The 25,858-nt window shown below is 41.8% G+C and overlaps 1 protein-coding gene across 7 annotated transcripts in view; it reads right to left on the bottom strand.

Moving 5' to 3' along the window:
* LOC109398792 (uncharacterized) overlaps window positions 1–25,858 on the bottom strand; it is a 330,728-nt gene that overhangs the window by 263,683 nt on the left and 41,187 nt on the right. For all 7 annotated transcript variants that reach the window (XM_062856511.1, XM_062856512.1, XM_062856513.1 and 4 more), the window contains one exon: window positions 12,937–14,550. In XM_062856511.1, coding sequence (XP_062712495.1) covers window positions 12,937–14,106 — 1,170 coding nt within the window. In that variant the 5' untranslated portion in view covers window positions 14,107–14,550. The remainder of the gene's footprint in view (window positions 1–12,936; window positions 14,551–25,858) is intronic.

The following is a 25,858-nucleotide window of genomic DNA, read 5'->3' as shown; positions in this document are numbered from 1 at the left end:
TGGGACAGATATGCGATTCACGGCAGTATACCTTTATCAATTTGGCTCATTTTTGAACTGAAGCCTTGTTTTTGCTTGTGGATTGATAATTTGATGTGACACGGGTAGGTCAAAAAAGTGAACAGGTCTAATAGGCATAGCAATGGATGTTGAGGGGTTCAAACACTTTTTAGGCGCCTGAATATTTTTTACCAAATTTTGATAACATGGACAAAACTGTCACCGCATGAAACAAAATTATTAAAAAAACGAGGTAGGGGTAGGCGGGGCATTATGGACACCCTAAGGTTTTTGCCAACTTTACCTGGCAAGATGTCAAAAAAGTTTAGTTTTTTGATACATGTATCATTTTAAAGTCTATTTAGCATCTATTGCATAAGAATGCTCACGAAGAAAAGTGATTTATCCACTTCAAAAAATGTTACGAAAAATGTTAGTTTTTCATGACCGTCTTCAAGCATACGGGGCAGAATGGACACCCCCATGGGGCAATATGGACACCATGAGACTTTTACGAATTTCGTACATTATTTACACCTATAAAGTCATTTCATTACAAAACAACTATTTTGGTTGAATAATACGCCGAAGTAGTTCATTTTTGTTCAGTTAATTTAAATTCAGGCTGTTTTGGATAAAGCTTCGTTTTTGTCGGCATGTACAGCTGTGCCTAGAACAACTATTTTCCACTGCTGTCGTTTTTTGACCAATTTGTTTCACCCTATGTCTACTATAGTGAACATTTAATCGGAAATGTACCGAAATCGAAGAATTTGGTTGGCTTGTGATTTAGCTTATATTTTTCCCTTGCCGCTTCTTTCAAAAAGTTGAGTATCCATTTTGCCCCGGCAGTAGAAGATATTTCCAAACTTGATTTTTGATATAATAAAGAAGAAAATATAAACATGTTAAGCATGTAGATACAGCAAAACTACTTGCAGGTGTTCTAGAAATATCAGGTTTTAATCGACCTGCAATAAATTAATCACTAAATCTTATTTTAGATGGTGTGAAAATTATAATTTCCATGCACAAAAAACGGAGGACGCAACTTTTTCGTGTAAAATCAAGTATAATTTTAATTTCGAATGTTTCTTTCCTGAAACTACGTTTTAGACAAATGGACTATATTCTCCATTCATTAAAAGTTCAAAAAAGTTCGCATATTTCAAAATATTGAGGGCGTCCATTCTGCCCCGGGTGTCCATAATGCCCCGCCTACCCCTACTTTCTAAAAAACATTCATGCTTTCAAGCTTTTTTCAGAGTCCCGATAGTCTGAAAACCTGAAGCTGATAAACGTAGAAGAATCCTGTATTAAATTAAAATATCAGCCATAAATTCTTTATCAAGCCAGAGCCATTGGCACAATGGTCACATGTTCGCTTCATAAGCGGATGGTCATGGTTTGATTTCCAGCCGCTGCACTTTCGTCAGTTCCAGTTGCTTTTCCCCAGTTGGCATTGAGCCCATGGCTCTAACGGACCCGGATAATTAGGTACACCCTAGAGTTTTTGGTAACCAGCTTGTCATTCACGTTCTCTACGTTGACGATGTACTGTTAGTTGGATCATCACAGAAATTCGTCAAGAAGATCAAAGCGGCTTTGTCTTAAGAGTTTGAAATGGCCTACTTTGTGGATATGAAGATTGAGCGAAATACCGTGAGGTGCCCTAATTTCGCGTGGGTCCAAATTTCGCTCACTGATCATATTTAGACATCAAAATCATAAAAACGAGTGAGCGAAATTTGAACCCGCACGAAATTAGGGCACCTCACGGTAACTCAAAGAAAACTATGCGGATCAGCCAGCGAGTTATTTGGAAGGACTCCTCAAACGTTTCCAATATGAATCAATGATTACTCGACCGGACTCAACAGTAGCACCATAGCAGACTTGTTCAAGTGAGGATTTCATTTTTCATTTATTTAGTTAACATCAAATTCAAGATAATACTGAATCAACAATTTGCCGCCATAATACTCGATTTGCAGCTGCAGCTCTCCAACGTCGGTCACGCCCAACACTCGCCAGATCACGCTCCACCTGGTCCGCCCATCGTGCTCTCTGCGCTCCACGCCTTCTTGTACCAACCGGATGGTTAGCAAACACCAACTTTGCAGGGTTGTTGTCTGGCATTCTTGCAACATGCCCTGCCCACCGTATCCTTCCGGCTTTGGCTACCTTCTGGATGCTGGGTTCGCCATAAAGTGCAGCGAGCTCGTGGTTCATCCTTCTCCGCCACACACCGTTCTCCTGCACGCCGCCGAAGATCGTCCTTAGCACCCGTCGCTCGAAAACTCCGAGTGCTTGTATGTCCTCCTCGAGCATCGTCCACGTCTCGTGCCCGTAGAGAACCACCGGTCTTATTAACGTCTTGTACATGGTACATTTGGTGCGGGGGTGAATCTTTTTTGACCGCAGTTTCTTCTGGAGCCCATAATAGGCACGACTTCCACTGATGATGCGCCTTCGTATTTCACGGCTCACGTTATTGTCAGCCGTTAGCAAGGAACCGAGGTAGACGAATTCTTCTACCACCTCGAAAGTATCCCCGTCTATCGTAACATTGCTGCCAAGGCTTGTCCTGTCTCGCTCAGTCCCACCTATCAGCATGTACTTTGTCTTAGCCGCATTCACCACCAGTCCGACCTTTGCTGCTTCACGTTTCAGGCGGGTGTACTGTTCTGCCACCGTTCCAAATGTCCTAGCAATAATATCCATGTCATCCGCAAAACATACAAATTGGCTGGATTTCGTGAAGATCGTACCCCGGCTGTTGAGCCCGGCTCGTCGCATAACACCTTCCAGGGCGATGTTGAATAGTAGGCAGGAAAGTCCATCACCTTGTCGTAGTCCCCGTCGAGATTCAAATGAACTGGATAGTTCACCCGAAATCCTTACGCTGTTCTGCACACCGTCCATCGTTGCTCTTATCAGTCTAGTCAGCTTCCCGGGAAAGCTGTTCTCGTCCATAATTTTCCATAGCTCTGTGCGGTCGATACTGTCGTATGCCGCTTTGAAGTCGATGAACAGGTGATGCGTTGGGACCTGGTATTTACGGCATTTCTGGAGGATTTGCCGTACGGTGAAGATCTGGTCCGTTGTCGACCGGCCGTCGATGAAACCGGCTTGGTAACTTCCCACGAACTCATTTACTTTAGGTGAAAGACGACGGAAGATGATCTGGGATAGCACTTTGTAGGCGGCATTCAAAATGGTGATCGCTCGAAAGTTCTCACACATTAACTTGTCGCCTTTCTTGTGGATGGGACAGATTATCCCTTCCTTCCACTCCTCCGGTAGCTGTTCGTTTTCCCAGATCTTGACTACTAACTGGTGCAGACAGGTGGCCAACTTTTCCGGGCCCATCTTGATGAGTTCCGCTGCGATACCGTCCTTACCAGCCGCTTTGTTGTTTTTGAGCTGGTGGATGGCATCCTTAACTTCCCTCAGCGTGGGAGTTGGTTCGTTCCCGTCCTCTGCTGCACCAACATAGTCACTTCCTCCGCTGCCTTGGTCCTCCGTGCCTACATTCTCTTCGCCATTCAGGTGCTCGTCGAAGTGCTGCTTCCACCTTTCGATCACCTCACGTTTGTCCGTCAGGAGGCTCCCGTCCTTATCCCTGCAGATTTCGGCTTGCGGCACGTAGCCTTTGCGGGATGCGTTGAGCTTCTTGCGTGTTTCCTGTGAACGGCACAGCAGTTCCATTTCCTCGCACTCCGCTTCTTCCAGGCGGCGCTTTTTCTCCCGGAAGAGACGGGTCTGCTGCTTCCGCTTCTGTCTGTATCGCTCCACATTCTGTCGGGTTCCATGCTGCAGCATTACCGCCCGCGCTGCATCCTTCTCCTCCAGAACCACTCTGCACTCCTCGTCGAACCAATCGTTTCGTCGACTCCGTTCTACGTACCCGATAGTGCTCTCGGCTGCGTTGTTGATGGCTGCTTTCACTGTACTCCAGCAGTCCTCTAGAGGGGCCACATCGCTCTAGATCGTACCGGGGCGGCCGCCGGTAATGTACGTTGTTTATAACGGAGAGTTTTGGGCGCAGTTTAACCATCACCAGGTAGTGATCGGAGTCGATATTAGCGCCACGATAGGTCCTGACGTCGATAATGTCGGAGAAGTGCCGTCCATCAATCAGAACGTGGTCGATTTGCGATTCCGTTTGTTGTGGTGATCTCCAGGTGTAACGATACAGGAGGCTGTGCTGGAAGAAGGTGCTACGAATGGCCATGTTCTTGGAGGCGGCGAAATCGATGAGGCGTAGGCCATTTTCGTTCGTCAGCTGGTGGGCGCTGAACTTTCCAATCGTCGGTCTGAATTCCTCCTCCTGGCCTACCTGAGCGTTTAGATCCCCTATGATGATCTTGACGTCGTGGTTTGGGCAGCGGTCGTACTCGCGTTCGAGCTGCGCGTAAAATGCGTCTTTGTCATCATCAGTGCTTCCGGAGTGAGGGCTGTGCACGTTTATTATGCTAATGTTGAAGAATCGGCCCTTGATCCTCAACCTGCACATTCTTTCGTCGATCGGCCACCAACCGATCACGCGCCTCTGCATGTCGCCCATCACTATAAAAGCTGTTCCCAGCTCACGTGTGTTGCCGCAACTCTGGTAGATGGAATGATTACCTCTAAACGTTCGCACCATAGATCCTGTCCAACACACCTCCTGCAGCGCTACGATTCCGAACCCGCGGTCCTTCAGTATATCGGCGAGTATGCGGGTGCTCCCGATGAAGTTGAGAGATCTGCAGTTCCACGTACCGAGCTTCCAATCGCAAGTCCCTTTTCGTCGCTGTGGTCGTCGCCATTGGTATCGGTTCGCATTATTCTCTTGTTGATTTTCCGGTGCAAGTGAGGAATACTGGGTATATCTTCGTAGAGCTCTGCAGCTATGTTAAAGGGAGGATCGATTTCGGACTGGTGTACAAAGGAGGCAGCAATGGTCGTTACTTGAAGACGACTCAGACGCCGACTGGGGGAACCGTGCATCAGATCTAGCGTCAGATCGTCGGTCAGTTACAAGAGATGTGTACAAGGTATTTGATTCAACGATTAGTTGAACTGCGAAGAAACAAACCACGTTGGCCTTATCATCAACAGAAGCAGAACTAGGCAATAATGGTTGGTGCGTATTCTACGTGATCAATGAACTCTTCGGATTACTTCTACCGCCAAGGGCTCAGCACGCTAACGCCGCTCAGCACTAAAGTGCATAATTTCCAGACTACACCAAAAATGTGTAACCCTTGCAAATTCACAAAATCAGCTCCTGTGTCCGCAAAATCGTTAAATTCGCAAAATTTTTTGTACAGCAATCTAGCTAGGTTTACTAGTGACCTTGGAAAACAAAAAAAAAAATATCGACATTTCGCATCTAGACGAGTGTACAAGCTGTTTTTGAGAATGTGTAACTGTAACACATTTTTGTGTGGTCTGGAAATTATGCACTTATGAGTAGGGCTTACACATTTTAGTGCTGAGCGGTTTTACTGTGAGCCAGGTTGAACATGTGGATGTTCGAGTACTGGTGGATAAAAGTGTATAACAGTTGACTACTGCCAGTCTTCAGAACAACAAGCCCATGCGTTAACGAAGGGTCTTGCAGCGCCAACATTCCGGAAGCTTCGCCTCTCCTTTGCAGATGGCAGTGTTTGACCGCTACGACGGTAATGCTGCAGCAAGAAACCCGGAAGAATGTGGGATGTTCCAAACAGAAGCAGAAACAGCAGACTCGCCTCTTTGGGGGGAATAGTGCCGCCTGGAAGAAGCGGAGTGCGGGAATATGGAACTGCTGTGCCGTTCCTTTGGAAAAACGGAAGTACTACCAGAAGCTCAACGCATCCAGGCATGCTGCGATCAAAGCTGCCAAATATAAGTCATGTCAGTTGACTACTGATTTTGCACCACCGTCACATCACTATAGGCCGATCAATATCAAAACGATAGTGACCGGCAACGACTTGATACTGACCCGCACTCCAGAGCACTATCATAGCAACTGAACTGATATTTTTGCGATTTAACCAAAACTCGAAATGTTTAGTGACTAGCATACGAAACTTGTTATTCTGTACCACATATTCAAATTTCATCACTTTAAGTGTTTATTTTGATTTTTAAACGAATTTTAAAAATGGTCTATCAGTGATATCTACCCGCCATCGCAGTGTGATGGTTAGAACACTTGACTATCACGCCGAGGACCTGGGATCGAATCCCACTCCCGACAAACTCGCAAAATGTGAGTTCTTCCTTCGAATGGGAAGTAAAGCGTGGGTCCCGAGATGAACTAGCCTAGGGCTAAAAATCTCGTTAATTCAGATAAAAAAATCAGTCCAGTTGTGATTAGAAAAGAAAAGTGACGGTGACTCAACAGAGCACACGCTGACTTGGATCGCAGTCAGTCTATCAAAATCGGCAGTTTGCTTATCATTGATAGTGACAAAGAGCAACTCTGGCTGCGATCCGAAACATGCAGGGAAAAGGACGAATGCCTTTTGACGGACGGACGTGAGGTAATCGAAAGGTGGAAGTAGCACTTCGACCAGCACCTGAATGGCGTGTAGAACGTAAGCACGGGAGACTACGACAACGGAGGAAGCAAGAGAGAAAATGACGACGCCAGTGCAGCGGAGGACGGAAATGAACCAACTTCCACGCTGAGGGAAGCTAAGGATGTCATGCATCAGCTCAAAACCAACAAAGCAGCTAGTAAGGATGGTGTGGTGGTATCGCAGCTGAACTTATCAAGATGGGCCCAGAAAAGTTGGCCACCTGTCTGCATCGGTTGATAGTGAGGATCTGGGAATCCCTACAGCTACCGGATCATGATAAAAACGGCTTTCCTGGGAGTGCAAGGGTCCTGTGCAGATCCTTACTGACGACTGACAACGTGATATTCGAAGGCACATCATCAGTTGAAGTCGTGCCTACTACGGGCTCCAGAAGAAGCTGCAATCAAGAAAGATTCTCTACTGCATCATATGCAACACGTCCAAAACACTAAAGCTGCATTCATTTATTACGTAACGCCAAAATCGACATTGATGGGCCACACTTTCCCCTTTCGTAAACCTATATATATGCAAATCCTAAAAAAAATGTATGGGTCGTAACCTTCGGCCGTACTCTTCTACGGACACGAGACATGGACCATACTCGAGGAGGACCTGCAACACGGCCTACAAGCACTCGGAGTTTTCGAACGACGCGTGCTAAGGACGATCTTCGGCGGAATGCAGGAGAATGATGTGTGGCGGAGAAGAATGAATTACGAGCTCGCTGCACTCTACGGCGAACCCAGCATCCAGAAGGTGGCCAAAGCCGGAAGGATACGCTGGACAGGGCATGTTGCAAGAATGCCGGACAACAACCCTGCACAGTTGGTGTTCGCGACTGATCCGGTTGGCACAAGAAGGCGTGGAGCGTAGAGACCACGATGGGCAGTGTCAGGGAGCTTCGAGGATGTATCAGGGCTGTTCATCAACTTCAAGGCGGCATACGACTGTATCGTCAGCACAGAGCTATGGAAAATCATGGACGAAAACGGCTTTCCTGGGAAGTCGATCAAACTGAGTAAAGCAACGATGCACGATGTGCAAAACTGTGTTAGGGTTCCAGGTGAACTATCCAAATCATTCGAAACTCGCCGCGAACTGCGAGAAGGTTGCCTACTCTTCAACATTGCTCTGGAAGCTGTATTGCCACGAGCCGGACTTAACAGCCAGGGCTAAAATGTTTGTATGAGCCGTATCGTTCGGCCATACTGCCTAACCTCCCCCTAGATCGTTACGTAATATGTGGACGGCGAATATTTAGACCGGTGGTCCACTATGGACACGAGAGATGGACCACTATAGGCGGACCAGGTGGAGCGTGATCTGGCGAGCATTTGGGCGTGACCGGGAATGGAAAGCGGCAGTTTCAGGGATCTTTAATGGTGTTTCAGAGCGCTTCAGGGTCTTTTCAAAGCGCTTCAGGTAGTTTCTGAGGAATTTCGGGGGTCTTCAGGGGGAGTTTTGAGAGTTGGCAATGGTTTCAGAAGTTTTCGGGGACTAGTCAGGTGGTTTTAGGGCGTTTCATTGGGTTTTCGGGGCGTTCAGGAGGTATCAGGCAAGGTATCAGGGTTGTTTCAAGGGATATTAGGACGTATCAAGGGGTTTTCAGAGGCGTTGCAGATGTTTAACAGAGATTTCAGGGTATTTCAGCGGCCTCCGTAACATTTGAAGGGGTTAGCGGGTATAATGGATGTACGTTTCAGGGGGTCTCACGGGCGTTTCAAGAGGTATCTGGGAGCCGTCAGGGGGACTCAGGAGCGCTTTTTAATCATAAGTTTTATTGGGTTTTCAGGGGTGATTTAGGGGTCTCGTGGTTTATAAGGTGGCTTCAGAGACGTTTTTAATGGTTGTATGAAGTTTGCAGGCGGCTTTTTAGGGGACTTCAGAGAGCATCAATGTCCTCAGGGGTTTACAGCAGCGTTTTAGGTGTGTTTCAAAGGTCAAAAGGGTGGCCCAAACCTATATAAAAAACAAAATTCGAAAAATGTAATGCCTTACCTCCTCAATCTGATGTTTTGGACTCCCAGAAGCTACATTAAAAATATGAGCAAAATCGATTAAATACTGGACTCGAAAAAAGTGAGACACGCAAAAAAATGTATAACTTTTGATTGCATGTACAAGAATAGCCGATTTTGAATCAGGAATAACATATTATGCGTAGTTAATACCATGAAAATTTCATCAAAATCGGTTTAGTATTGGCGCAAATGTTGTAGATACTATAAAATGTGATGTTGGAAACTTTGAACATCCATTATAAAAACTGATTAAGCTATAAAACGTCAAAACGTCTGAAAATTTGACTGTAAGTTCTCCAATTAAGGAGAAACTTCAAAGAGTACAAACATGGCTGCCATAATGGCCGACTTGGTCCCCTACTCACGATTTCAAGAGCACCAATCTAAAATACGTACACAAATGCTCTCGATTTGGAAAAGTTGCCTCTTTTTGCGAGTGAGCCAAACCAGGATAAACAAGTGCAGCTTGATTCGATGCTTTGCTTGTCAGATTTGTGCCTCTAAAGTTTGTATGCAAAATTGCAATGGCATTTCTTGATGTTTCACCTTAAGGTCTTATAAGTGGTAAAAATTTCATCATCGGTGTTTTTTTTTAACGATTAAATTTTTTTTTTTAAATTTTGGGCCCGTTAACATTTTTAAATCAGTATGCACTATTTTGACTGACAACACTGTCCCGATTTTAATAAAACTTAGACAATCTACAATTGTTGTGTTAAGCTGTTTTCAATGAAAATTTCAGCCATTTTGCTTGAATACTTAAAAAGTTAGAGCAGTTTGAATTTCAAAAACCACATCTGATTATTGTGACATAGTGCTATACATATATGCAGCCATTCCATAGAAAAACGATATAGTGCAACTTCGATTATTGTGAAACTTAATGAGTTTGTAGTTCACCGAAAATAATTAGACTCGTATTTTTTATTTCGTCATTAGGGTGACCAATTTTCAGATAAGGTGGTCCTAAAAATCAACGTTTTCTAAACTAAAAATTTTCAAAACATCATTACTTTTGAACCAGTTGATCGATTTTAAACTTCCTTCTTTTGTTTGAAAGTTGTTAAATGCAAAACACGTTAAATGCACCAAATAGTGAAAAAATCGATTTATCGGTAAATTTACAAAAAAAAAATATAATTAAGCTGATAGGCATCTGGTATTAAGGGCCCATATAGCCGAGGCGGTAAACGCACGGGTATTCAGCATGACCATGCTGAGGGTGACGGGTTCGATTCCCGGTCGGTCCAGGATCTTTTCGTAAAGGAAATTTCCTTGACTTCCTTGGGCATAGAGTATCTTCGTGCCTGCCACACGATATACACATGCAAAATGGTCTTTGGCAGAGGAAGCTCTCAGGGGTTTCAGCGGGTTATCAATGAGGGTCTGCAGAACGTTTCAGGGAGTTTGAAGGGGTATCTTGGGCATATAAAGAAGTTTCCTTGCCCCTTTTGTTGACATCAGGGGGTCTTCAGGGTGTTTTGTATGTTTAGGGGCGACTTGGGGCCCCTATAGCAGCAGCTGTAAGAGTGTGGGTATTCAGCATGACCATAGGCAATTTTCTTGATTTTCTTGGGCATAGAATATCTTCGCGCCTGCCACATGATATACACGTGCGCAATGGTCATTGGCAGAGAAATCTCTCAGTTAATAACTGTGGAAGTGCTCATACAATAATAAACTGGCAAGCAGTCTTTGTCCCAGTTGAGACGTTACGTTAAGGACAAACGTCTTGAAATCCGGCTTCAGCAGTGCATCAGAATTCCCGACGCACAAATCTCAAGAAGAAAGCTTCAAACAACAGTGCATTTTATTATTCTACAGGGTGCGTGCGGTAATTTTGCACTAACCTTCAAACAGGAATATTTCATCAAAGGGTTGCAATAAAAATATAAATCCCACATCATCAAATGCACCATATTTCTAGTGAACTGTGAAAAATATAAAACCATTAATAATCAAAAAACGTGGTGGTATGAGAAAATATTTTCAGATCCTATGTTTTACACTAGCGCGCCCAATAACATTTCGGGTTCAACTATTTGTTGTGTAAATAAGACGAAATCAGTAAAATGTAATGTGTAAAAGTCCGATAATGATACACGAGACATAATGATACAGATATGCTTCAAAAATTATAATTTCAATAATTTTGACGTGGTGATTTTAACACATTATCGAATAGCATCAATAAAAAATGGTTGTTTTTTCGATACACTAAGTCTAGGGTACAACTTTTTTTTTAGCAAGCATCGGATCACTTAGCGGTCTTCAACAAAGATAATACTAAAAATAAGGGTTATTGAATGCTTCCAGTGCCATCTAGTGACAGTGACAGAAAACCAAAACTATGCCATTCCTGCACATATTTGTACCAGTTTTACCATATAAACTTCAGACTAGTCGAGCGATACCTAAGACCTTATCAATTCAGCTCAAATTTGTGCTGTAGCTTATGGGAGTCTAAAACAGCAAATTGAGGTGGTCAGACTTAGGATATTTTAGTTTTAAATTTTCTCATAAATGTTTGAGCAGCCCTAGTAGAATACCATTGCTCAAGTTAGAATTTCCGACTTTTTCCAGTTATTTCTCCGCTATCTTCCATTCCAGCGATCTAGTTTTTTGTAGGTAACAAGCCTATGGAATCCCCCAACTACACTGAAAAAATCAGCTTCATAGCGTTCTTGACAGCTGAGAAAATACAGATAGTATGCAGCTGCTCCATATATTTATACCCAAGATGTTCGCATTTTCGTCTTCTAGAAACCTCGTTTTCAAATTTATGGGATATTTTTTGAACGGCACACATAACGATGATACCATTGGAGCTCCTCGTACAAAAAAATATTTTGGTTTTACCTAAAATAACACAATTGTTGACCAAAATATAGAGAACAACACTAAAACGGACTTGCAGCGGTTCTCAGGATCGTTCAAAAAAGGTTATAGATATTAGGACCACTTTTTTCTTCCTAAATCATTAAAATAATCACAATTGTTCGCGAAAAAATCATTTAGTATAGATCTATTGTCGAATTATTTTTAAAACGTGTTTTATGATTCCGATATGATTTAGTGCAAAAATATCGCACGCACCCTGTATTCTTGCTCACTTGTAATAAGCTTAAAATAAGATCAGTTGACATCAGGGACGTTTCAGGAGGGGTTTCAGGACATTTTGCGGTATTTCAGTAAGATTTTAGAGGCGTTTCAGTGGTGCGACCGTAAAACTGCGAATCTCTTTGGAACTCTGAAGCTTGAAACGCTCCTGAAAAATTTCTACGCCTTCTAAAACAAATCAGAATTTCCTCTTACACCGTCCACCTCCTGCACATCCCTGAAAATCGCTCTGGCACCATGTATTAAAATAGTGTATTTATATTTGAAAGTTTCACTTCTTCATCAATAACTGCTGCTTGCCGCAAATAGTCCCAAAAGTAAAATGCACATATATTTAGATTCATATTATGTTGACATAACGAACATCCAGCAATTTGAATTTTTACCGAATGTTCAGAAAAACATTACCGAAGTTCGACAAGAAACTATCGAATGTTCGATGAAATGTACCAAATCATCGGTAATGTGTACCGAGCGTTCGGTAAAAATTAACTGAGTTTCAATACAATCACGCTGAACTTCGGAAATCTCAACTTTTACCGAAATCGGAAAAGCCGAACAAGGGATTCCAAAATAAGTGCGTAATTTATAAAAACAGTGAAACGAATTATATGAAGTATAAATAACTACAATAGGAATTACATGATGTAGGAACTATTGTATTTATGCTGGAAAGATTGGTTTAAATTCATGAACATTCGAAAGCTTAAAAGGAGAGAAATTTAAAGATGTCTGAAATCATTAACAATCATTTTCGATACTGAGCCGTCAAACTCGATCTGCTGTTCTACGTTTGTAAAATTGTTAGCACACTTGATAATCTAAATTAAGCGCGCGGTTGATTCAATATCCAAACACGCATAAAAGATAAAATGTGATCCGAAATTTGTTGCGCATATCAGCTTAATTGGAGATAATTAAACTTGTTTATGGTACCGGTTGGGAAACCGACATTGCTAAATTTAAACATTTGGCATATGATTGGTAATGAAGGCATGAGGTATGCATTTTCGATTTAGAATGATGCGCTATCCAATAGTTGACACCGCCACCCTGTTATAATAATGGTAGAAACTTGACCGAGTCGGCTAAAACTAGAACACAGACCTTCTTCCGTGCTCCAATTAACACCAATTAACGAAACGGCTATTATTCTCGCAAGAACACACGATATGATCGCCCTGCCGAAAGCAGCATGTTAATTAACAGTAATTGCGCTGAACCCAACTTACGCTTGCGGTGCCTTTCTTCGCCTTCTTCTGTTTGCCGGATGGGGACGATGATGGGGACGCATAGGCCGCCACCGCTCCCGCTGGTAACGTTGCAGATTTGGAGGACGTTACCGTTGATGGTGGTTTCTTTGTTGACGACGACGGATCAGTGTCCGACCTTTTGACCCATACTTCGTCCAGCTCGAATGGCATCGGATTTTTGGCGCCGCCGGTGGAACTCGTGGCACTGGCGGTGCTTTCTTCGGGGGATGTCCCAATGCCAGTGGTCGATGTAATACTGCTGGTTATGGGACGTATTTCGACCAGAGAGGTGTCGAAAAATCGTTTGTCCAGATGAGGATTGGGGAACGGGGATTCCGGGGAGAAGATACTTCTGAGCGATTGGCGATCTGGACTGAACTGACTGCACGGGAAGTGGATGGTTTGAGAGTTTTGTGCAGCTGTCATCGGTCGCAGATTGATTGACTCCGGTCGTAGTTGAGGAAGTTCACTTGCTTTGGTTACCATGAAACGAGATTTTCGAACGGCGGGGGGTTCTTCGGTTTTCGGAGATAGTTTCCCGTTAGTTGGGGAGGGGGTGGTTTTGGCGGTACCGACACCCGCCGTATCTGCACTATGTTTGGCAGCATGGCTGCTATGATGTTTGTCTTCTTCTTCGTCTTCTTCGACACACTCGGACAAACGACGCCGCACCGCAAATGGAAGCACCGAAGGATGGACTGCTACCAACGGAGGAAACTCTACGCGCCGTGGGCTAAGAGGAGATTTCGGACAATTTTCAATCCACGAGTACACATCTTCTTCAACATCGCTAACACTACTATCACTTGACGAGGCAATGTTCTTCTTTCGCTTCGCCTTACCGGCATCGGCAGGCTTCTTCACTGGGAGACCGTGGTCATCCCCGAAGTCACTATCTGAATCGGATTTGATGGTTTCCAAGTCCTGCATTGATTTCTCGATGATATGCTCGAAGTCATCATCCGTCATCGGACTGACTGGAACGTCCTTAGGGACCGATGTTTCCTCTGCCGCCATCTCGTCGTCCTTGACTTCGTCGTCGATGAAATCCACTTTTTTCTTGACCTTCTTTTTACCTTCGTCCTTACATTTCACACGTGGCAACTGCTTTGGCTCTTCCAGTATCACCAGTCGGTTAGCAGTTTCCATTTAATTAACGGTATATTTTGAGCGTGTCTAACTAGGAGTGGGCCAATTACACAAACACGATGAGAGATACAAACAGGCAGAACACACTCGGAAGCCGCGATTAATTAAGGTTAATTAATTTGTACTTTATAGTTACTAGCTCGGTTCGAATATCACAATTGGTTTCTGCGACGCGTGCTCGCCGCGTTACTCAGGATCGTTGATCGCTCGCGCGTCCTCCATCCGTATAGATTGTAACACGCGAATAAATTCCGATCAGCTGACAATCCGAACGAACGAGAGCGAGGAACACCACCAGAACGGTCACCCAGGCGCAGGTCTTGTCAGGAGGCAGCAGTAGCACATTGAGTAACAGGGAATTGCCGCAAATCGGAAATAAAGAAACCGTCGTTGTTGCTTTGTTTTGACGACACTCGGCGGCACAACCATTGGACACTCTTGAACCTGCGAGTTGCGGAGAAAAGAGGAAATTTAAATCAAATAAACTTGTATCGGGAGAGAATGTGAATCACCGCCACCACCAGCAAACAGACACGCGCATATCGAACGATCATCATCCCGGTCAAAAGAGCGCAGCTTAATGAGTCTTTGATGAACTCAACGTGGGTACATGTTAATGCAAATCATGAAGATAAGAAAAAAGTAAGTACACTTGAAATTTGCGTCATGATGTTTTGTTTCAGAAATACGCACCGTCATTGTTATCTAAATTTAGAAGATGGAAATGCAGCGTTCGTTCTTTGACTGTGCTGTTGGAGTATTTGATGGTTTTTATTGAAACCTTTATTCGTTATTTTATAGTTGAACATGATTTAGTTTGTTATCATTTTGATTACATGAAAAACCAATATAACCAAAACGTTAACTTAAATCTGTTCCACGGATATAAAAATTATATTAAGATAAGTGATCATTAAGTTTGAGTTGATAATAAATTATGGTTCGCAATATGTTGTCATTTATTTAGGGGAACTTACGTATTTTCGACAGTTTTGTTCTCTTCGTCATGGAAGGTTTTTTGAAACCTGTTGAACTCAAAATTGGCGTCAAATCTTTCCCAACCAAACAGAACTATACGGCCAAGTTTCAGGTAATTTGGTCTACAAAAACCCCCCATGACGAAGACATTTGATTACATATTATCCATTCATTGCCATTCAATGCCATTCAATGCCATTTATTGAAAGAAGTCAGGACAATGATACAAACGACTAATTCTACCATTTTTCTTGTCATTTTTAATGCTTGCAGTACATCGGAGATGCATTACAAGCAATAAAGCGGCAAGGCCTGCTGTGCAGCGTTATTGATTTTACAATAAAGCCCTAGGCTTAAGCGCCTTTACTCACTCCTTAATAAATTGCAGAAAGAATCACTAGACCAGTTGTCAGCTGGCTTTCAACCGCGACGGTTGTCTCTGCCTCTCGCTATACTATATTCGCTATACTAGCTGTGTCATTGTGCTATCGTGCACAATTCAACAATGGATTTCAACCGCAAAAACACGCTGGTAGTGGACTTCAGTGTGTTACCTTCGCATCCAAATACAACAGAAGTGCACAAATTTCTTGTGCATCAAATCAAGCTTGATGTATCACAAGTAAAAAATCTTCAACTCCACACGATCCGCAAACAAGCCCTCATCGAGCTCAACAGTTTGGAGGCAGCACAGGATTTGGCTGCTGCACACAATCTGAAGCATTCAATGCAAGCCGAGAACAAAAACTTTCTGATTCCGGTCTTTTTGGAAGACACATCCACCACCGTGAGGGTTCACGATTTGCCACCTGATATGCCCAACGTTGATGTCGCGAATTATATGAAACAGTTTGGAGTTGTGAAGTCGGTTGTAAGAGAGCTGTGGAAGAAGTATTTCCCGGGAACGCCCAACGGAGTACGAGTTGTGCGGATCGAGCTGCAGAAGCATATTCCATCGTATATTAAAATACACGACCAGATGAGCATGGTGAGCTATCGAAATCAGCCGACCACTTGCCGAAATTGCGGTCAACGATCACATCCGAATATAAAATGTTCCGAAGTAACGAAAGCAACGAAGAAAAAGACAACCGCTGCACCATTGCAGCCGAAAAGCACTGCTGGATCTGCTCAGACGCTTCGACCAACCAGCAACAATAAAAACAGTGAGGCTGACAACAGAAAAGAAATAGCAAGAGAGACGAAAAGAAAACGGGATCGTTCCATCGATGCGCAGTCGACTGATATGGATACCCACGAATACGCAGCAGAGGAGCCCGAAAGAGAGGAAATGCAGGGGAATGAATGGATTGTTTATACCAATAAGAAGCTTGACCGAATCATAGAAAAAAATAAAAAGTTGTTAGAAAAATGTGATTCTGTAATAAAGCGAAAATAAAATTAGTTCAGAGATGAATGCCCTTGTAGGGTAAAATCTCTTTAAACGAAAAAAAAAAAAAAAAAAAAAATCACTAGACAAATTCTGAAAGGAATTTTTGGATGAATCCCGGAAAGAATCTCTGGAGGAATGTAGGGAAGAAATAAAAAACATATGTCATGAAGAACCCAGGAAAAATCATGGAAGTAATCTCTTTTGGAATACTCTTCCCTGTATACCCCTGATACAATCTTGGGAGGGTGTTCTGGATGAGTCATTGGACAACGCCATGTTTGAATTTCTTGGGAGAAATTACAAATTCAATCCTGAGATGAATTCAGAATGAATGCAGCAGGAATCATGGACGGTATCCCGGCAGCAATCTTTAGATCAACTCGAGAGTAATCTCGGAGTCGGAAATAATCCCCGAACGAAAACCCGTCAGAATTCTTGTAAAGAAACCCGAGAGGAAACACTTGAGCAATCCCTGGAAGAAGAATCCCTGTGTAATTCCTGGGAGGAATTCCTGAAAATCCCAGAAAGAATCTCTGAAGAAATCCCGTACCGAATCCCTGAAGAGAATCTTTAAAAAAAAATCGCGAAAATAATTCCAACTGGAACCTTGGAACGAACCCCTGATAGAATAACTGAAAAAATCCCTTGAGGAATAAAAAAAACGAAAAGAATGTTTGAATTGACTCCAGAAGGACTCCCTTCCCGAGTATCTAATAGAATCCCGCCAAGGTGCCGAGAAATATTTGAAAGAATACTAACAGGAATCCCTGATAATTCACTAATATCCAATTTTTTTTATTTTGATCCAAACATTATTTTTCGTCATCTAAAATCAATTTAAACATGTTTTGGAAGATGATTCTTTTTAATTCTCGATTTTGTGAATTTCGGTTTTTGATTTTTTTGACTAAAACATCATTTTTTCGATGATTGTTTTAAAATATAAATAAAGCATATTAGACACCAAACATCTGAGATATACAAAACAGTCCCAAACATTAGCCAAAAATATAAAAAAAATTGATTGTCCACGATATAAAAATTACAAAAATGCTCAAACTATACCCCGTCTAAAGGCGGGGTTGGGTTTAAAAGGGATAAAATCCTTGCAGGAACCCCTGCAGGAATTCTTTTAGAATTCCCTGAAGGCATATTTGAAGAAATTGCAGCAGTTATCTCTGAGAGAATGTCGAATAAAATACCTGGAAGAAAGCTTTCAAAATTTTTTAAAGCAATCCCAGCAGAAATCAACGAAGTCCCGGGAAGATTCCCTGTAGGAATTCTGAGATCAATATGTATCTAAATCCTTAGGGGGATCCCGGCAGGAATCCTTGAAAGAATCGCAGAAGAAATCTTGGGAGGAATTACTGAAGGAATCCTTCAATGGTCCACTGGGTGTTCCGTGTTGCCCGTTGCCTAATGTTAGTGATTGTTCAGTCTGTGCAACCTCTGGTTGAAGACGGTGTAGTGTCTTCATTAAATCTCGGGATAAATCTCGAGTGAAATCGCTGAAAAAATCTCGGGAAATATCTTTCTATGAATACCAGCAAGAATCGCGGCACGTATTCCTAAGAGGATACCACTTGGATTCTCTGAATATATCTCGGCAGAAATGGACACCAACATTTCAAAGGGCGTAACTGCTTTTTGAAGCAAAACCTTCTTCCATAGCTGTAGAACGTACTTCATTGCTCCAAAGTAATCCAGCGCTACCAAAGGAAAGAGGAGCAATTTATCTGTGAATTATGTGAAAAAAAAGACCCACGACTTTGAAAGAAGCTAATGTCTAAATTCAATTGCATGATCTAAGAACAATTACGCTCGTTTGATATGGAGGTACAGACGTTGAAAGAATACCAGGAGGAACCCTTATCCCACCAGGCATCTCTGAAGAAATGCCGGCTAGAATACCTGAAAGAATCCATTCAGGTTTTTTAAAGCAATCCCGGCAAAAATCCCTGAAGTAACTCCTGAGGGACTTCCGTCGAGGCTACTTGACAGAATATTTAGAGGAATCAAGGCAGCAATCCTGCCATTTAGCATATTTCTATTCGGGAGAAATCGCAGCAGGAGTCTCTAAAGGAATCCTTTAATAAATCCTGGATGGAATCTTCGAATGAATTTCAGTAGGAATCCCTGAAGAAATGCCGATTAGAACACCGTATAGGTACTCGAAGATTCTGTAAGATCCTTCAGAAAAGAAAAAAAAAAAGAAAGTCCTACAGCCTCTTGCAATACAACTCCGATTCTTCCGGAAGAGAAAGCGTCGCCTGGAAGAAACGGAATGTGAACAAATGGAACTGCTGTGTCGTTCACGAAAAAAAAAAACGTGGAAAGGCTACCAAAAGCTCAACGCATCCCGCAAAGGCTTCGTGCCCCGAGTCCAAATGTGCAGGAATAAGGACGGCAGCATTTTGACGGACGGATGTGAGATGATCGTAAAGTGGAAGCTGCACTACGAAGGACACCTGAATGGTGCGGGGAGATCAGACACGGAAGACCAAGGCACCGGGGGAAATGACTACGTCGATACAGCAGGGAGCAACAACAAGCCAACTCCCACGTGGAGGGAGTTAAGGAAGCTATCCAGCAACTCAACAACAATAAGTCAGCTGGTAAGGATGGTATCGGAGCTGAACCCATCAAGATGGGCCCGGAAAAGTTGGCCACCTGCCTGCACCGACTAATAGTCCAGATCTGAGCGACCGAACAGCTACCGAAGGAGTGGGATGAAAGGGTCATCTGCCTCATCTACAAGCAAAATGACAAATTGGAGTGTGGGAACTTCCAAGCGATCACACTTCCGAATGCTGACTTCAAAGTGGTATTCCAGATCAACTTCCGTCGTCTTTCACATAAAGTGGAAAGTTATCAAGCTGGCTTTGTTGACAGGCGCTCGACAACATCTTCACCGTGCGGCAAATCATCCAAAAATGCCGCGAATACCAGATCTCAACGCACCACCTGTCCATCAACTTCAAGGCGGCGTACGCCAGTATCGACCGCGAAAAGCTATGGAAAATCATGGACGAGAGTGGCTTCTCCAAGAAGCTCATTAGATTGACTGATGGACGGTGTAAAAAAAACTGCGTTATGGTTTCGGGCGGGCTGTCCAGCTCGTTTGAATCTCGCCGGGGACTACGACAAGGTGATAGACTCTCATGCATGCTGTTCAACAACGCCCTGAAAGGTGTTATATAACGAGCCGGGTCCAACAGCCGAGGCACGATTTTCACGAAATCAGGCTAGTTTTTGTGTTTTGCGGATGATATGAATAGGTATTATTGCTAGAACATTTGGAACGGTGGCAGATCTGTATGCAACGCAGCAAAAGGTCAGACTCACGGTGAACGTGAAAACGTCCCAACAAACATTTTTGCTGTACAAAAATGGACAAACTTCCCTTAAGGCTCAAGCATCCGTCATCATTTTTCGGAAAATAAAAAGCAGTTTTCTCGCTGCAAATCAAAACAAGGATGATGAAAATATATTCACTGCATTATATTCCTCATGTGGAGTACAGTGAATATATTTTCCTAGCAAAAACTTTTGTTCTGAACGAAAAAACTGCTTTCAAATGTTTGATGATGACGATGATTTCAATGACGAAAAGTTCAACGTTAAGCAAACTTTAGCTTAAGAAACTTTTATTTAGCTAGTTCTGTTTCTTGGGGTAGTACATGCTGACAGGCGAAACCAAGAACGACAGAGAAAGCCTAGGCAGCAGTGATACGATAGACACTTTCGAGATGGCGGAGAACTTCGTCAACCTCGGGTCCTTATTGACTGCCGACAACAATGTTGTCAAAATTGTGATTTCAAAGAAAACGAATGTTTCAGAAGCAACGGTGATACCAGTTACCAATCACTAGTTACGAGCCAACCTATATTCTGTGTTCTGTTATTCAATTTTAAATTGGAATGTTATCCTTCATATGCAACTCCAACATTTTGTCGTCTCCTCATTTGATAACGCGCTTCGCAGAAACACTACACTCCATGCAAATACTGATGTCTAGCTAGAGAATAAAGAATCGTCTGACAGTCTGGGCCGAACAGAAAAGCTGCAATTCACATTCATAGTAACAGTAGTGCAGTTGCAGCCCGTCCGATATACAGCCTAGTAGTAGACCTTGGTCGCCTTCTTAGTACAGTAGGTAGGTATGTATGTGCTGTACAGCTGAGGACACAATGTGCAACGTGCATTCTATAATAAACACCAAAGCCCTCACCGCGCCGCAAAACATTCACGAGATGCCGATAAGGAATACAAACAAACCCCGGCAAAAAAAAAAACGCAAAACGATGACGGGGGTTGGGTGGCAATAAAGAAAAATAGTTTTCTGTGTGGCAGAGAAACATACCACCGGCGACTAAAGCCGGCTACCGTTCCTTCTTTGGAGGTGATCGGTATGGTGATAGGACAAAGCTCTGTCTTTTGTTGAGTTTGAAAAAAAATCAGGCTTATAATCTTGTTGTTGAGTCTTGTATCTTTGATTAAGCATATTAAATTCTGTCAAAATATAACGGAAATCTTATAACGATATTTTAATTTGTAGCTTTTTCGTCAGTCAGACGTCAACACTTCCTCCATGGCAGCACCTCATACAGAGAAGCTTTTTGAAAGTCATCAGCACATGTAAGGCATAAAATACGGTAATAATCAAATTGAAAACAATCACATCCAATACCGCAACTAATGTCTCAGAAGAACGATTTACAGTAACAGCGCTTGAAGATAAATCGAACGTGTTTAGCTTGAATACACCAGCCTTAATAATCACTATCAATACAAAATTACAAACACCACAACTCCCCTCATTAAGTGAAACGTCAACAGCCGTATAATCGTCGAACAATTATCTGAGCGGAATTCCATAGGAGGAAACCGGAGATCGTTAGAATGTCACCACCGCCGCCTCGCCTCGTGGCCTAAGGGAGATCGTAACGGGTATGAATGTGTCGGTTTCCATTGTGCTCTATATATTGCGCTGTCGGAACTTTGAGTAGAAATTATACCAACAAACAATGTTTAATTATTGCACCACCGGGAGGGTCTGTATTGACTCTTCTAGGCACGAGCTCCGCAGCAATATGACTGAATTAGATCATCACCGTGCGCGGTTGATGGACGTGAGATGTGTGGCGAATCGATTTGTAGTTACTGGGTTCTAAACTCAAAGGTACGTTGGCATTCTGAGTCGAAATGGGTTGTGCCGAAAGTATTCTTCACATGGCAACAACGGCAACAGTAATTATTATTTTTAATAAGATTAACAATTATGAAGCATTGGTAAATGTTCATCCTTAAATATACCCAAGTATATGAGAACTACTGAACTAGGTAATATAGAACTTGATGAATGTTCTCTTCCCTTCTTGTCGTAACGTCCTCACAGAGACGAAGTCTGCCTCTCAGCGCTCTGTGTTCCATGAGCACTTTCACAGTTATCAACTGAAAGCTTCCTCTGTTAATTCTCATTTCGCATGTGTATATCGCGAGGCTTAAGTTAAAATCTTTCTTTTTTACCATGTTATATCGTAGATGGGATTATGTTCTAAACATTCTAGAAGGAAAAAAAATCTCAAAACTTCAGTTTTCTTTATTTTTTTCGTTTGCAAAAAAATGCTAGAAAACCGAGTAGCGAAAAACAGTACGGGTATAATGAACAATTGATGGGGATAAAATGAACACATATTTAAAAGTTAATTTAAACGTGTAATTTTGATATTTTCAACTGCATGTCAGTAAATTTGATGTAAATTGTATGTGCTACGATTTTGAAAATTGTTATATAAAGTTTGCAATGTACTGAAATAATTATTTGAAAAAAAAATGTACTAATAACAGTCTTATTTTGTTGAAGTAAGATATGTTTTCTTATCGTTTTACTCTAGTTGTGTAACGATATACGTTAGAGATTTCAGTATACCGAGTAATCTTGTAAAAATTATATAAAGTTTGAACCAACTGTTCATTTTACCCACAAGCTCTGTTTGTTTTAAAGTTACTTCTAAAATTTTATTAAAAACAAAAACTATTTTTTTTCTTCACTAAATATTTTGTTTAAGGAGTAAATAATCAGAATATGGTATCACACATGTAGAAATTGGCGAATAATGGACGAATAGACCTTAATTACGATTAGCTCAGTTTTACATCACACCATATTGCTTGCATGATTTTCGCTATTTTCCTCATTTTGAAGAGGTTTAGTTAATTTTTAAATCCAATATCAGCAGAAGTACGATGATTTATGTTGTTGCATAGAACCCAATCGTTAAAATATGCAAAAATAGCCTAAATGCCGTAAAACACCACCCTCCCAACTAACATTTACAGCACTATAAGCTTCAGTCATTTGCTTTCTGTTGTGTAACCATCGAATAAAAGCAGTCAACGCTAAATAAAAGGGAAGCTAGTCAAATATAAATCATATGCTCAAGGTTGCGACCATTCATTTGCAAAAACTTACATTCATTTGCTATTATCTCAGTTCAGAAGCATGCTATCGAAAAACAATGTATGGATGAATATAACCTTGTAGTTTTATCTGAAAGTTTGCCGAATAACATTGGGGTCGCACACGCATTCTAAAGTCGTGAGCGTGCTGTGAAGGCAACTTTCCACAGCGTGAATGAAATTTACATTCACCGCGTGGAAAGTTGCCTTCACAGCTCGCTCACGACTTTGGTATACGTTTGCGACCCCAATGTTATTCGGCAAACTTTCAGATAAAACTACAAGGTTAAATTCATCCATACATTGTTTTTCGATAGCATGCTTCTGAACTGAGATAATAGCAAATGAATGTAAATCTTTGCAAAAGAATGGTCGCAACCTTGCATATGCTAATACATGACTGCAAAACAAGCACCATACAGCTACCAAACTCAGAAATCCATCACTTGTCACAAGGGTTGCCTTTACTCCGCTCTATTCCAACTCCGGGAGATTTCCCGGAAGATGTGGCAACTTGAACAAATCGATTAGGAGTCCCCACTAACAAAACAGCTGCTACTATACAGTACAATTTCTTGTACTGACAAATCCCCAAACCAGCAGCGCTTTGACGGCCGTTATGCGATTTCATTACAGCTAGAAGCTGTAATAAAGAAGCTTTTCGGATGTAAACATTATTGTCAAAACAAACTTTAAGCGGGATACATAGCTACTACACAAATACTTTACAGCAATCCATCTCTGTGCTGTGAAATTATTTGGATTGCTTTTATTGCACTTTAATCCAACCCCGGTAGATTTGCTGGAAGATGTTCAAATCGAATAAGAGTTCCCACCAATAAAACAGCTGCTTTTATACAGTACGCTTTGTAATGTTGCCAAATACACAAAACAACAGCACTTCGTAGCTGCTTAAAGAACACTCTTTCAGCTAGAAGCAATGACGAAGAACCTGCTGGCGCAACCTTACAGCTTGTTCAATGTAAACATTACTGCGTTTGACGTTTCACAAGCTTTTGCAGCAAGATGAAATTGGGTAAGGTTTCTTTTGGCACAATTATGAAGCTTTGTCTGGAGTAAAACAAAACGGGCTATTTTCTATGCTATTTATATAGAGCAGTGTGGCAGCGAGGACATCATCGGAACCAGTGGATTCGGAGATCGGGAGTTTGATTCCAAGTAGCGGCAAGCACTTTAATTTTTCAATTTTAAAAACGATAATTCCAGTTCCACGTGTATTGCGTCACGGTATGCATAACCCAAGTAACCACAAGCATTATATCATAACATTAATTCAATCGTATTATAGTTTAGCTAATGCAACATAACTTTTATTTTACATCTGTCAAGTAATGAAGCGTTTAATCTACATTATGAAAGCATTGAAGCATTACGAGATTTTGACAGTTCTGTATAGTTCTATAGAGCCGTTGTTAAATGCTTCATTACATTACCATGTTAAAAGCTTTATAGCAATCAATAATGCAAGCATTCATTACTTTATATATGCCTTTACTAAAGCTTCCATCGTTGTAAACAGAAAATATCGCTCAGTTCGAAAAAAAAACTGTAAAACACTTTTAGAAACAGAACCATTCACAACAAAAGAAAAACAAATCAAAATTTTCATGGATTGCTGCGGAGCACTTAGATTATCATGCTCAGATGTTGCTGTTTGAAAATTTATATTATTTATGGTTTTTCGGTTTCTGGTTGGGACATGAAAACAATCAGAGGCTGAGGGAACAAAAATTATGTGGGGTATCGGTTTCCTTATTTAACATAACGCCCCGATTTCATAAAAGAAAGGGTTAAAGCGCTGTTTGTATGGTGTCTTATTTATTGTATTTTAGGTAGAAGTGTGCACGTATGAAAACAAAAAAAAAAACAGAATCAACACAGACGAATTTATATTCGAGAGTAACATAACTGATGGCATTCAGACCCCAGCACATTTTTAGAGTTGCTGAAAACACAACTCAATAAAGCACGAGCTAAGTATACGTTACTTTATGTTGCACATTTTTCCAGGTGCAAAATACATGGTATCGTAGCACACAGCGTTAGCGCGTCCGAGTTTCATCGTGGTTCAGTTTCAGCAGTCCAGGTTCAATTCCCGAAATACAATAAAAAAACATCAAAGTGAGAGTATCGGAAGATAAAAATAGATAGAAAAATGAAAACATACTTTTTTTTTCTTTTTTGACATGATGCATTAAGTATGCATTCCATACGATTTGATTGCATTAGCTATAAGGTACAAGCATTTTATATGCTTTAGCAAACAAAACAGTGAAGCTTGCTTTAAATCAACAATAGTAGCGCCACTTTCGACTTTAAACCTACTTTTATGGTGCCTATATGACAAAACAACTTTATATCGCATGCTTGATCGCATGTCATATAATACACTATAAAGCGAAATTAATGCTCTATATACAGCGTCATGGTTACTTGGGAACCTAATTATATTTAATCGATGAATTTGGGGATGCCGTATAACTATTATTTAACAACTGTGAAAAGGTTGAAAAAGCGCCTTCTCAAGATGTTATTCAGTTAGGGGCGATTTCTTCACCCTGGCTTAAGCGTTAAGCCAGGTTTAACTGTATGGGTAAGCCTGGCTTACCGGTTAAGCCGAGGTGAAGAAATCGGCCCTTAGTGGTTATATAGGAGCCGAGAAAAGAGTTGGTGGCATAGAAGCTACTCGCACAGCATATACATGTGGATTAAGTTCGCCAGATTCATTGGTATAGGGCTTGCATAGAAGCTTTCGTCCATATGTAAAACACAGTTACTCAGCATCAAGCCGTATTGAGGACGCTTTGTTGACGTTTCCATTCACAATAAATGTTAGTTGGGCTGTTCATTTTACCCCCCTCCCCTGTTTATTTTACCCACAATTCCCCTAATTTGTA

The sequence above is a fragment of the Aedes albopictus genome, chromosome 3 (genome assembly GCF_035046485.1).
Source record: "Aedes albopictus strain Foshan chromosome 3, AalbF5, whole genome shotgun sequence".
In the NCBI taxonomy this organism is placed as follows: Eukaryota; Metazoa; Arthropoda; class Insecta; order Diptera; family Culicidae; genus Aedes; species Aedes albopictus.
This window is presented reverse-complemented; position numbering and strand designations above follow the sequence as displayed.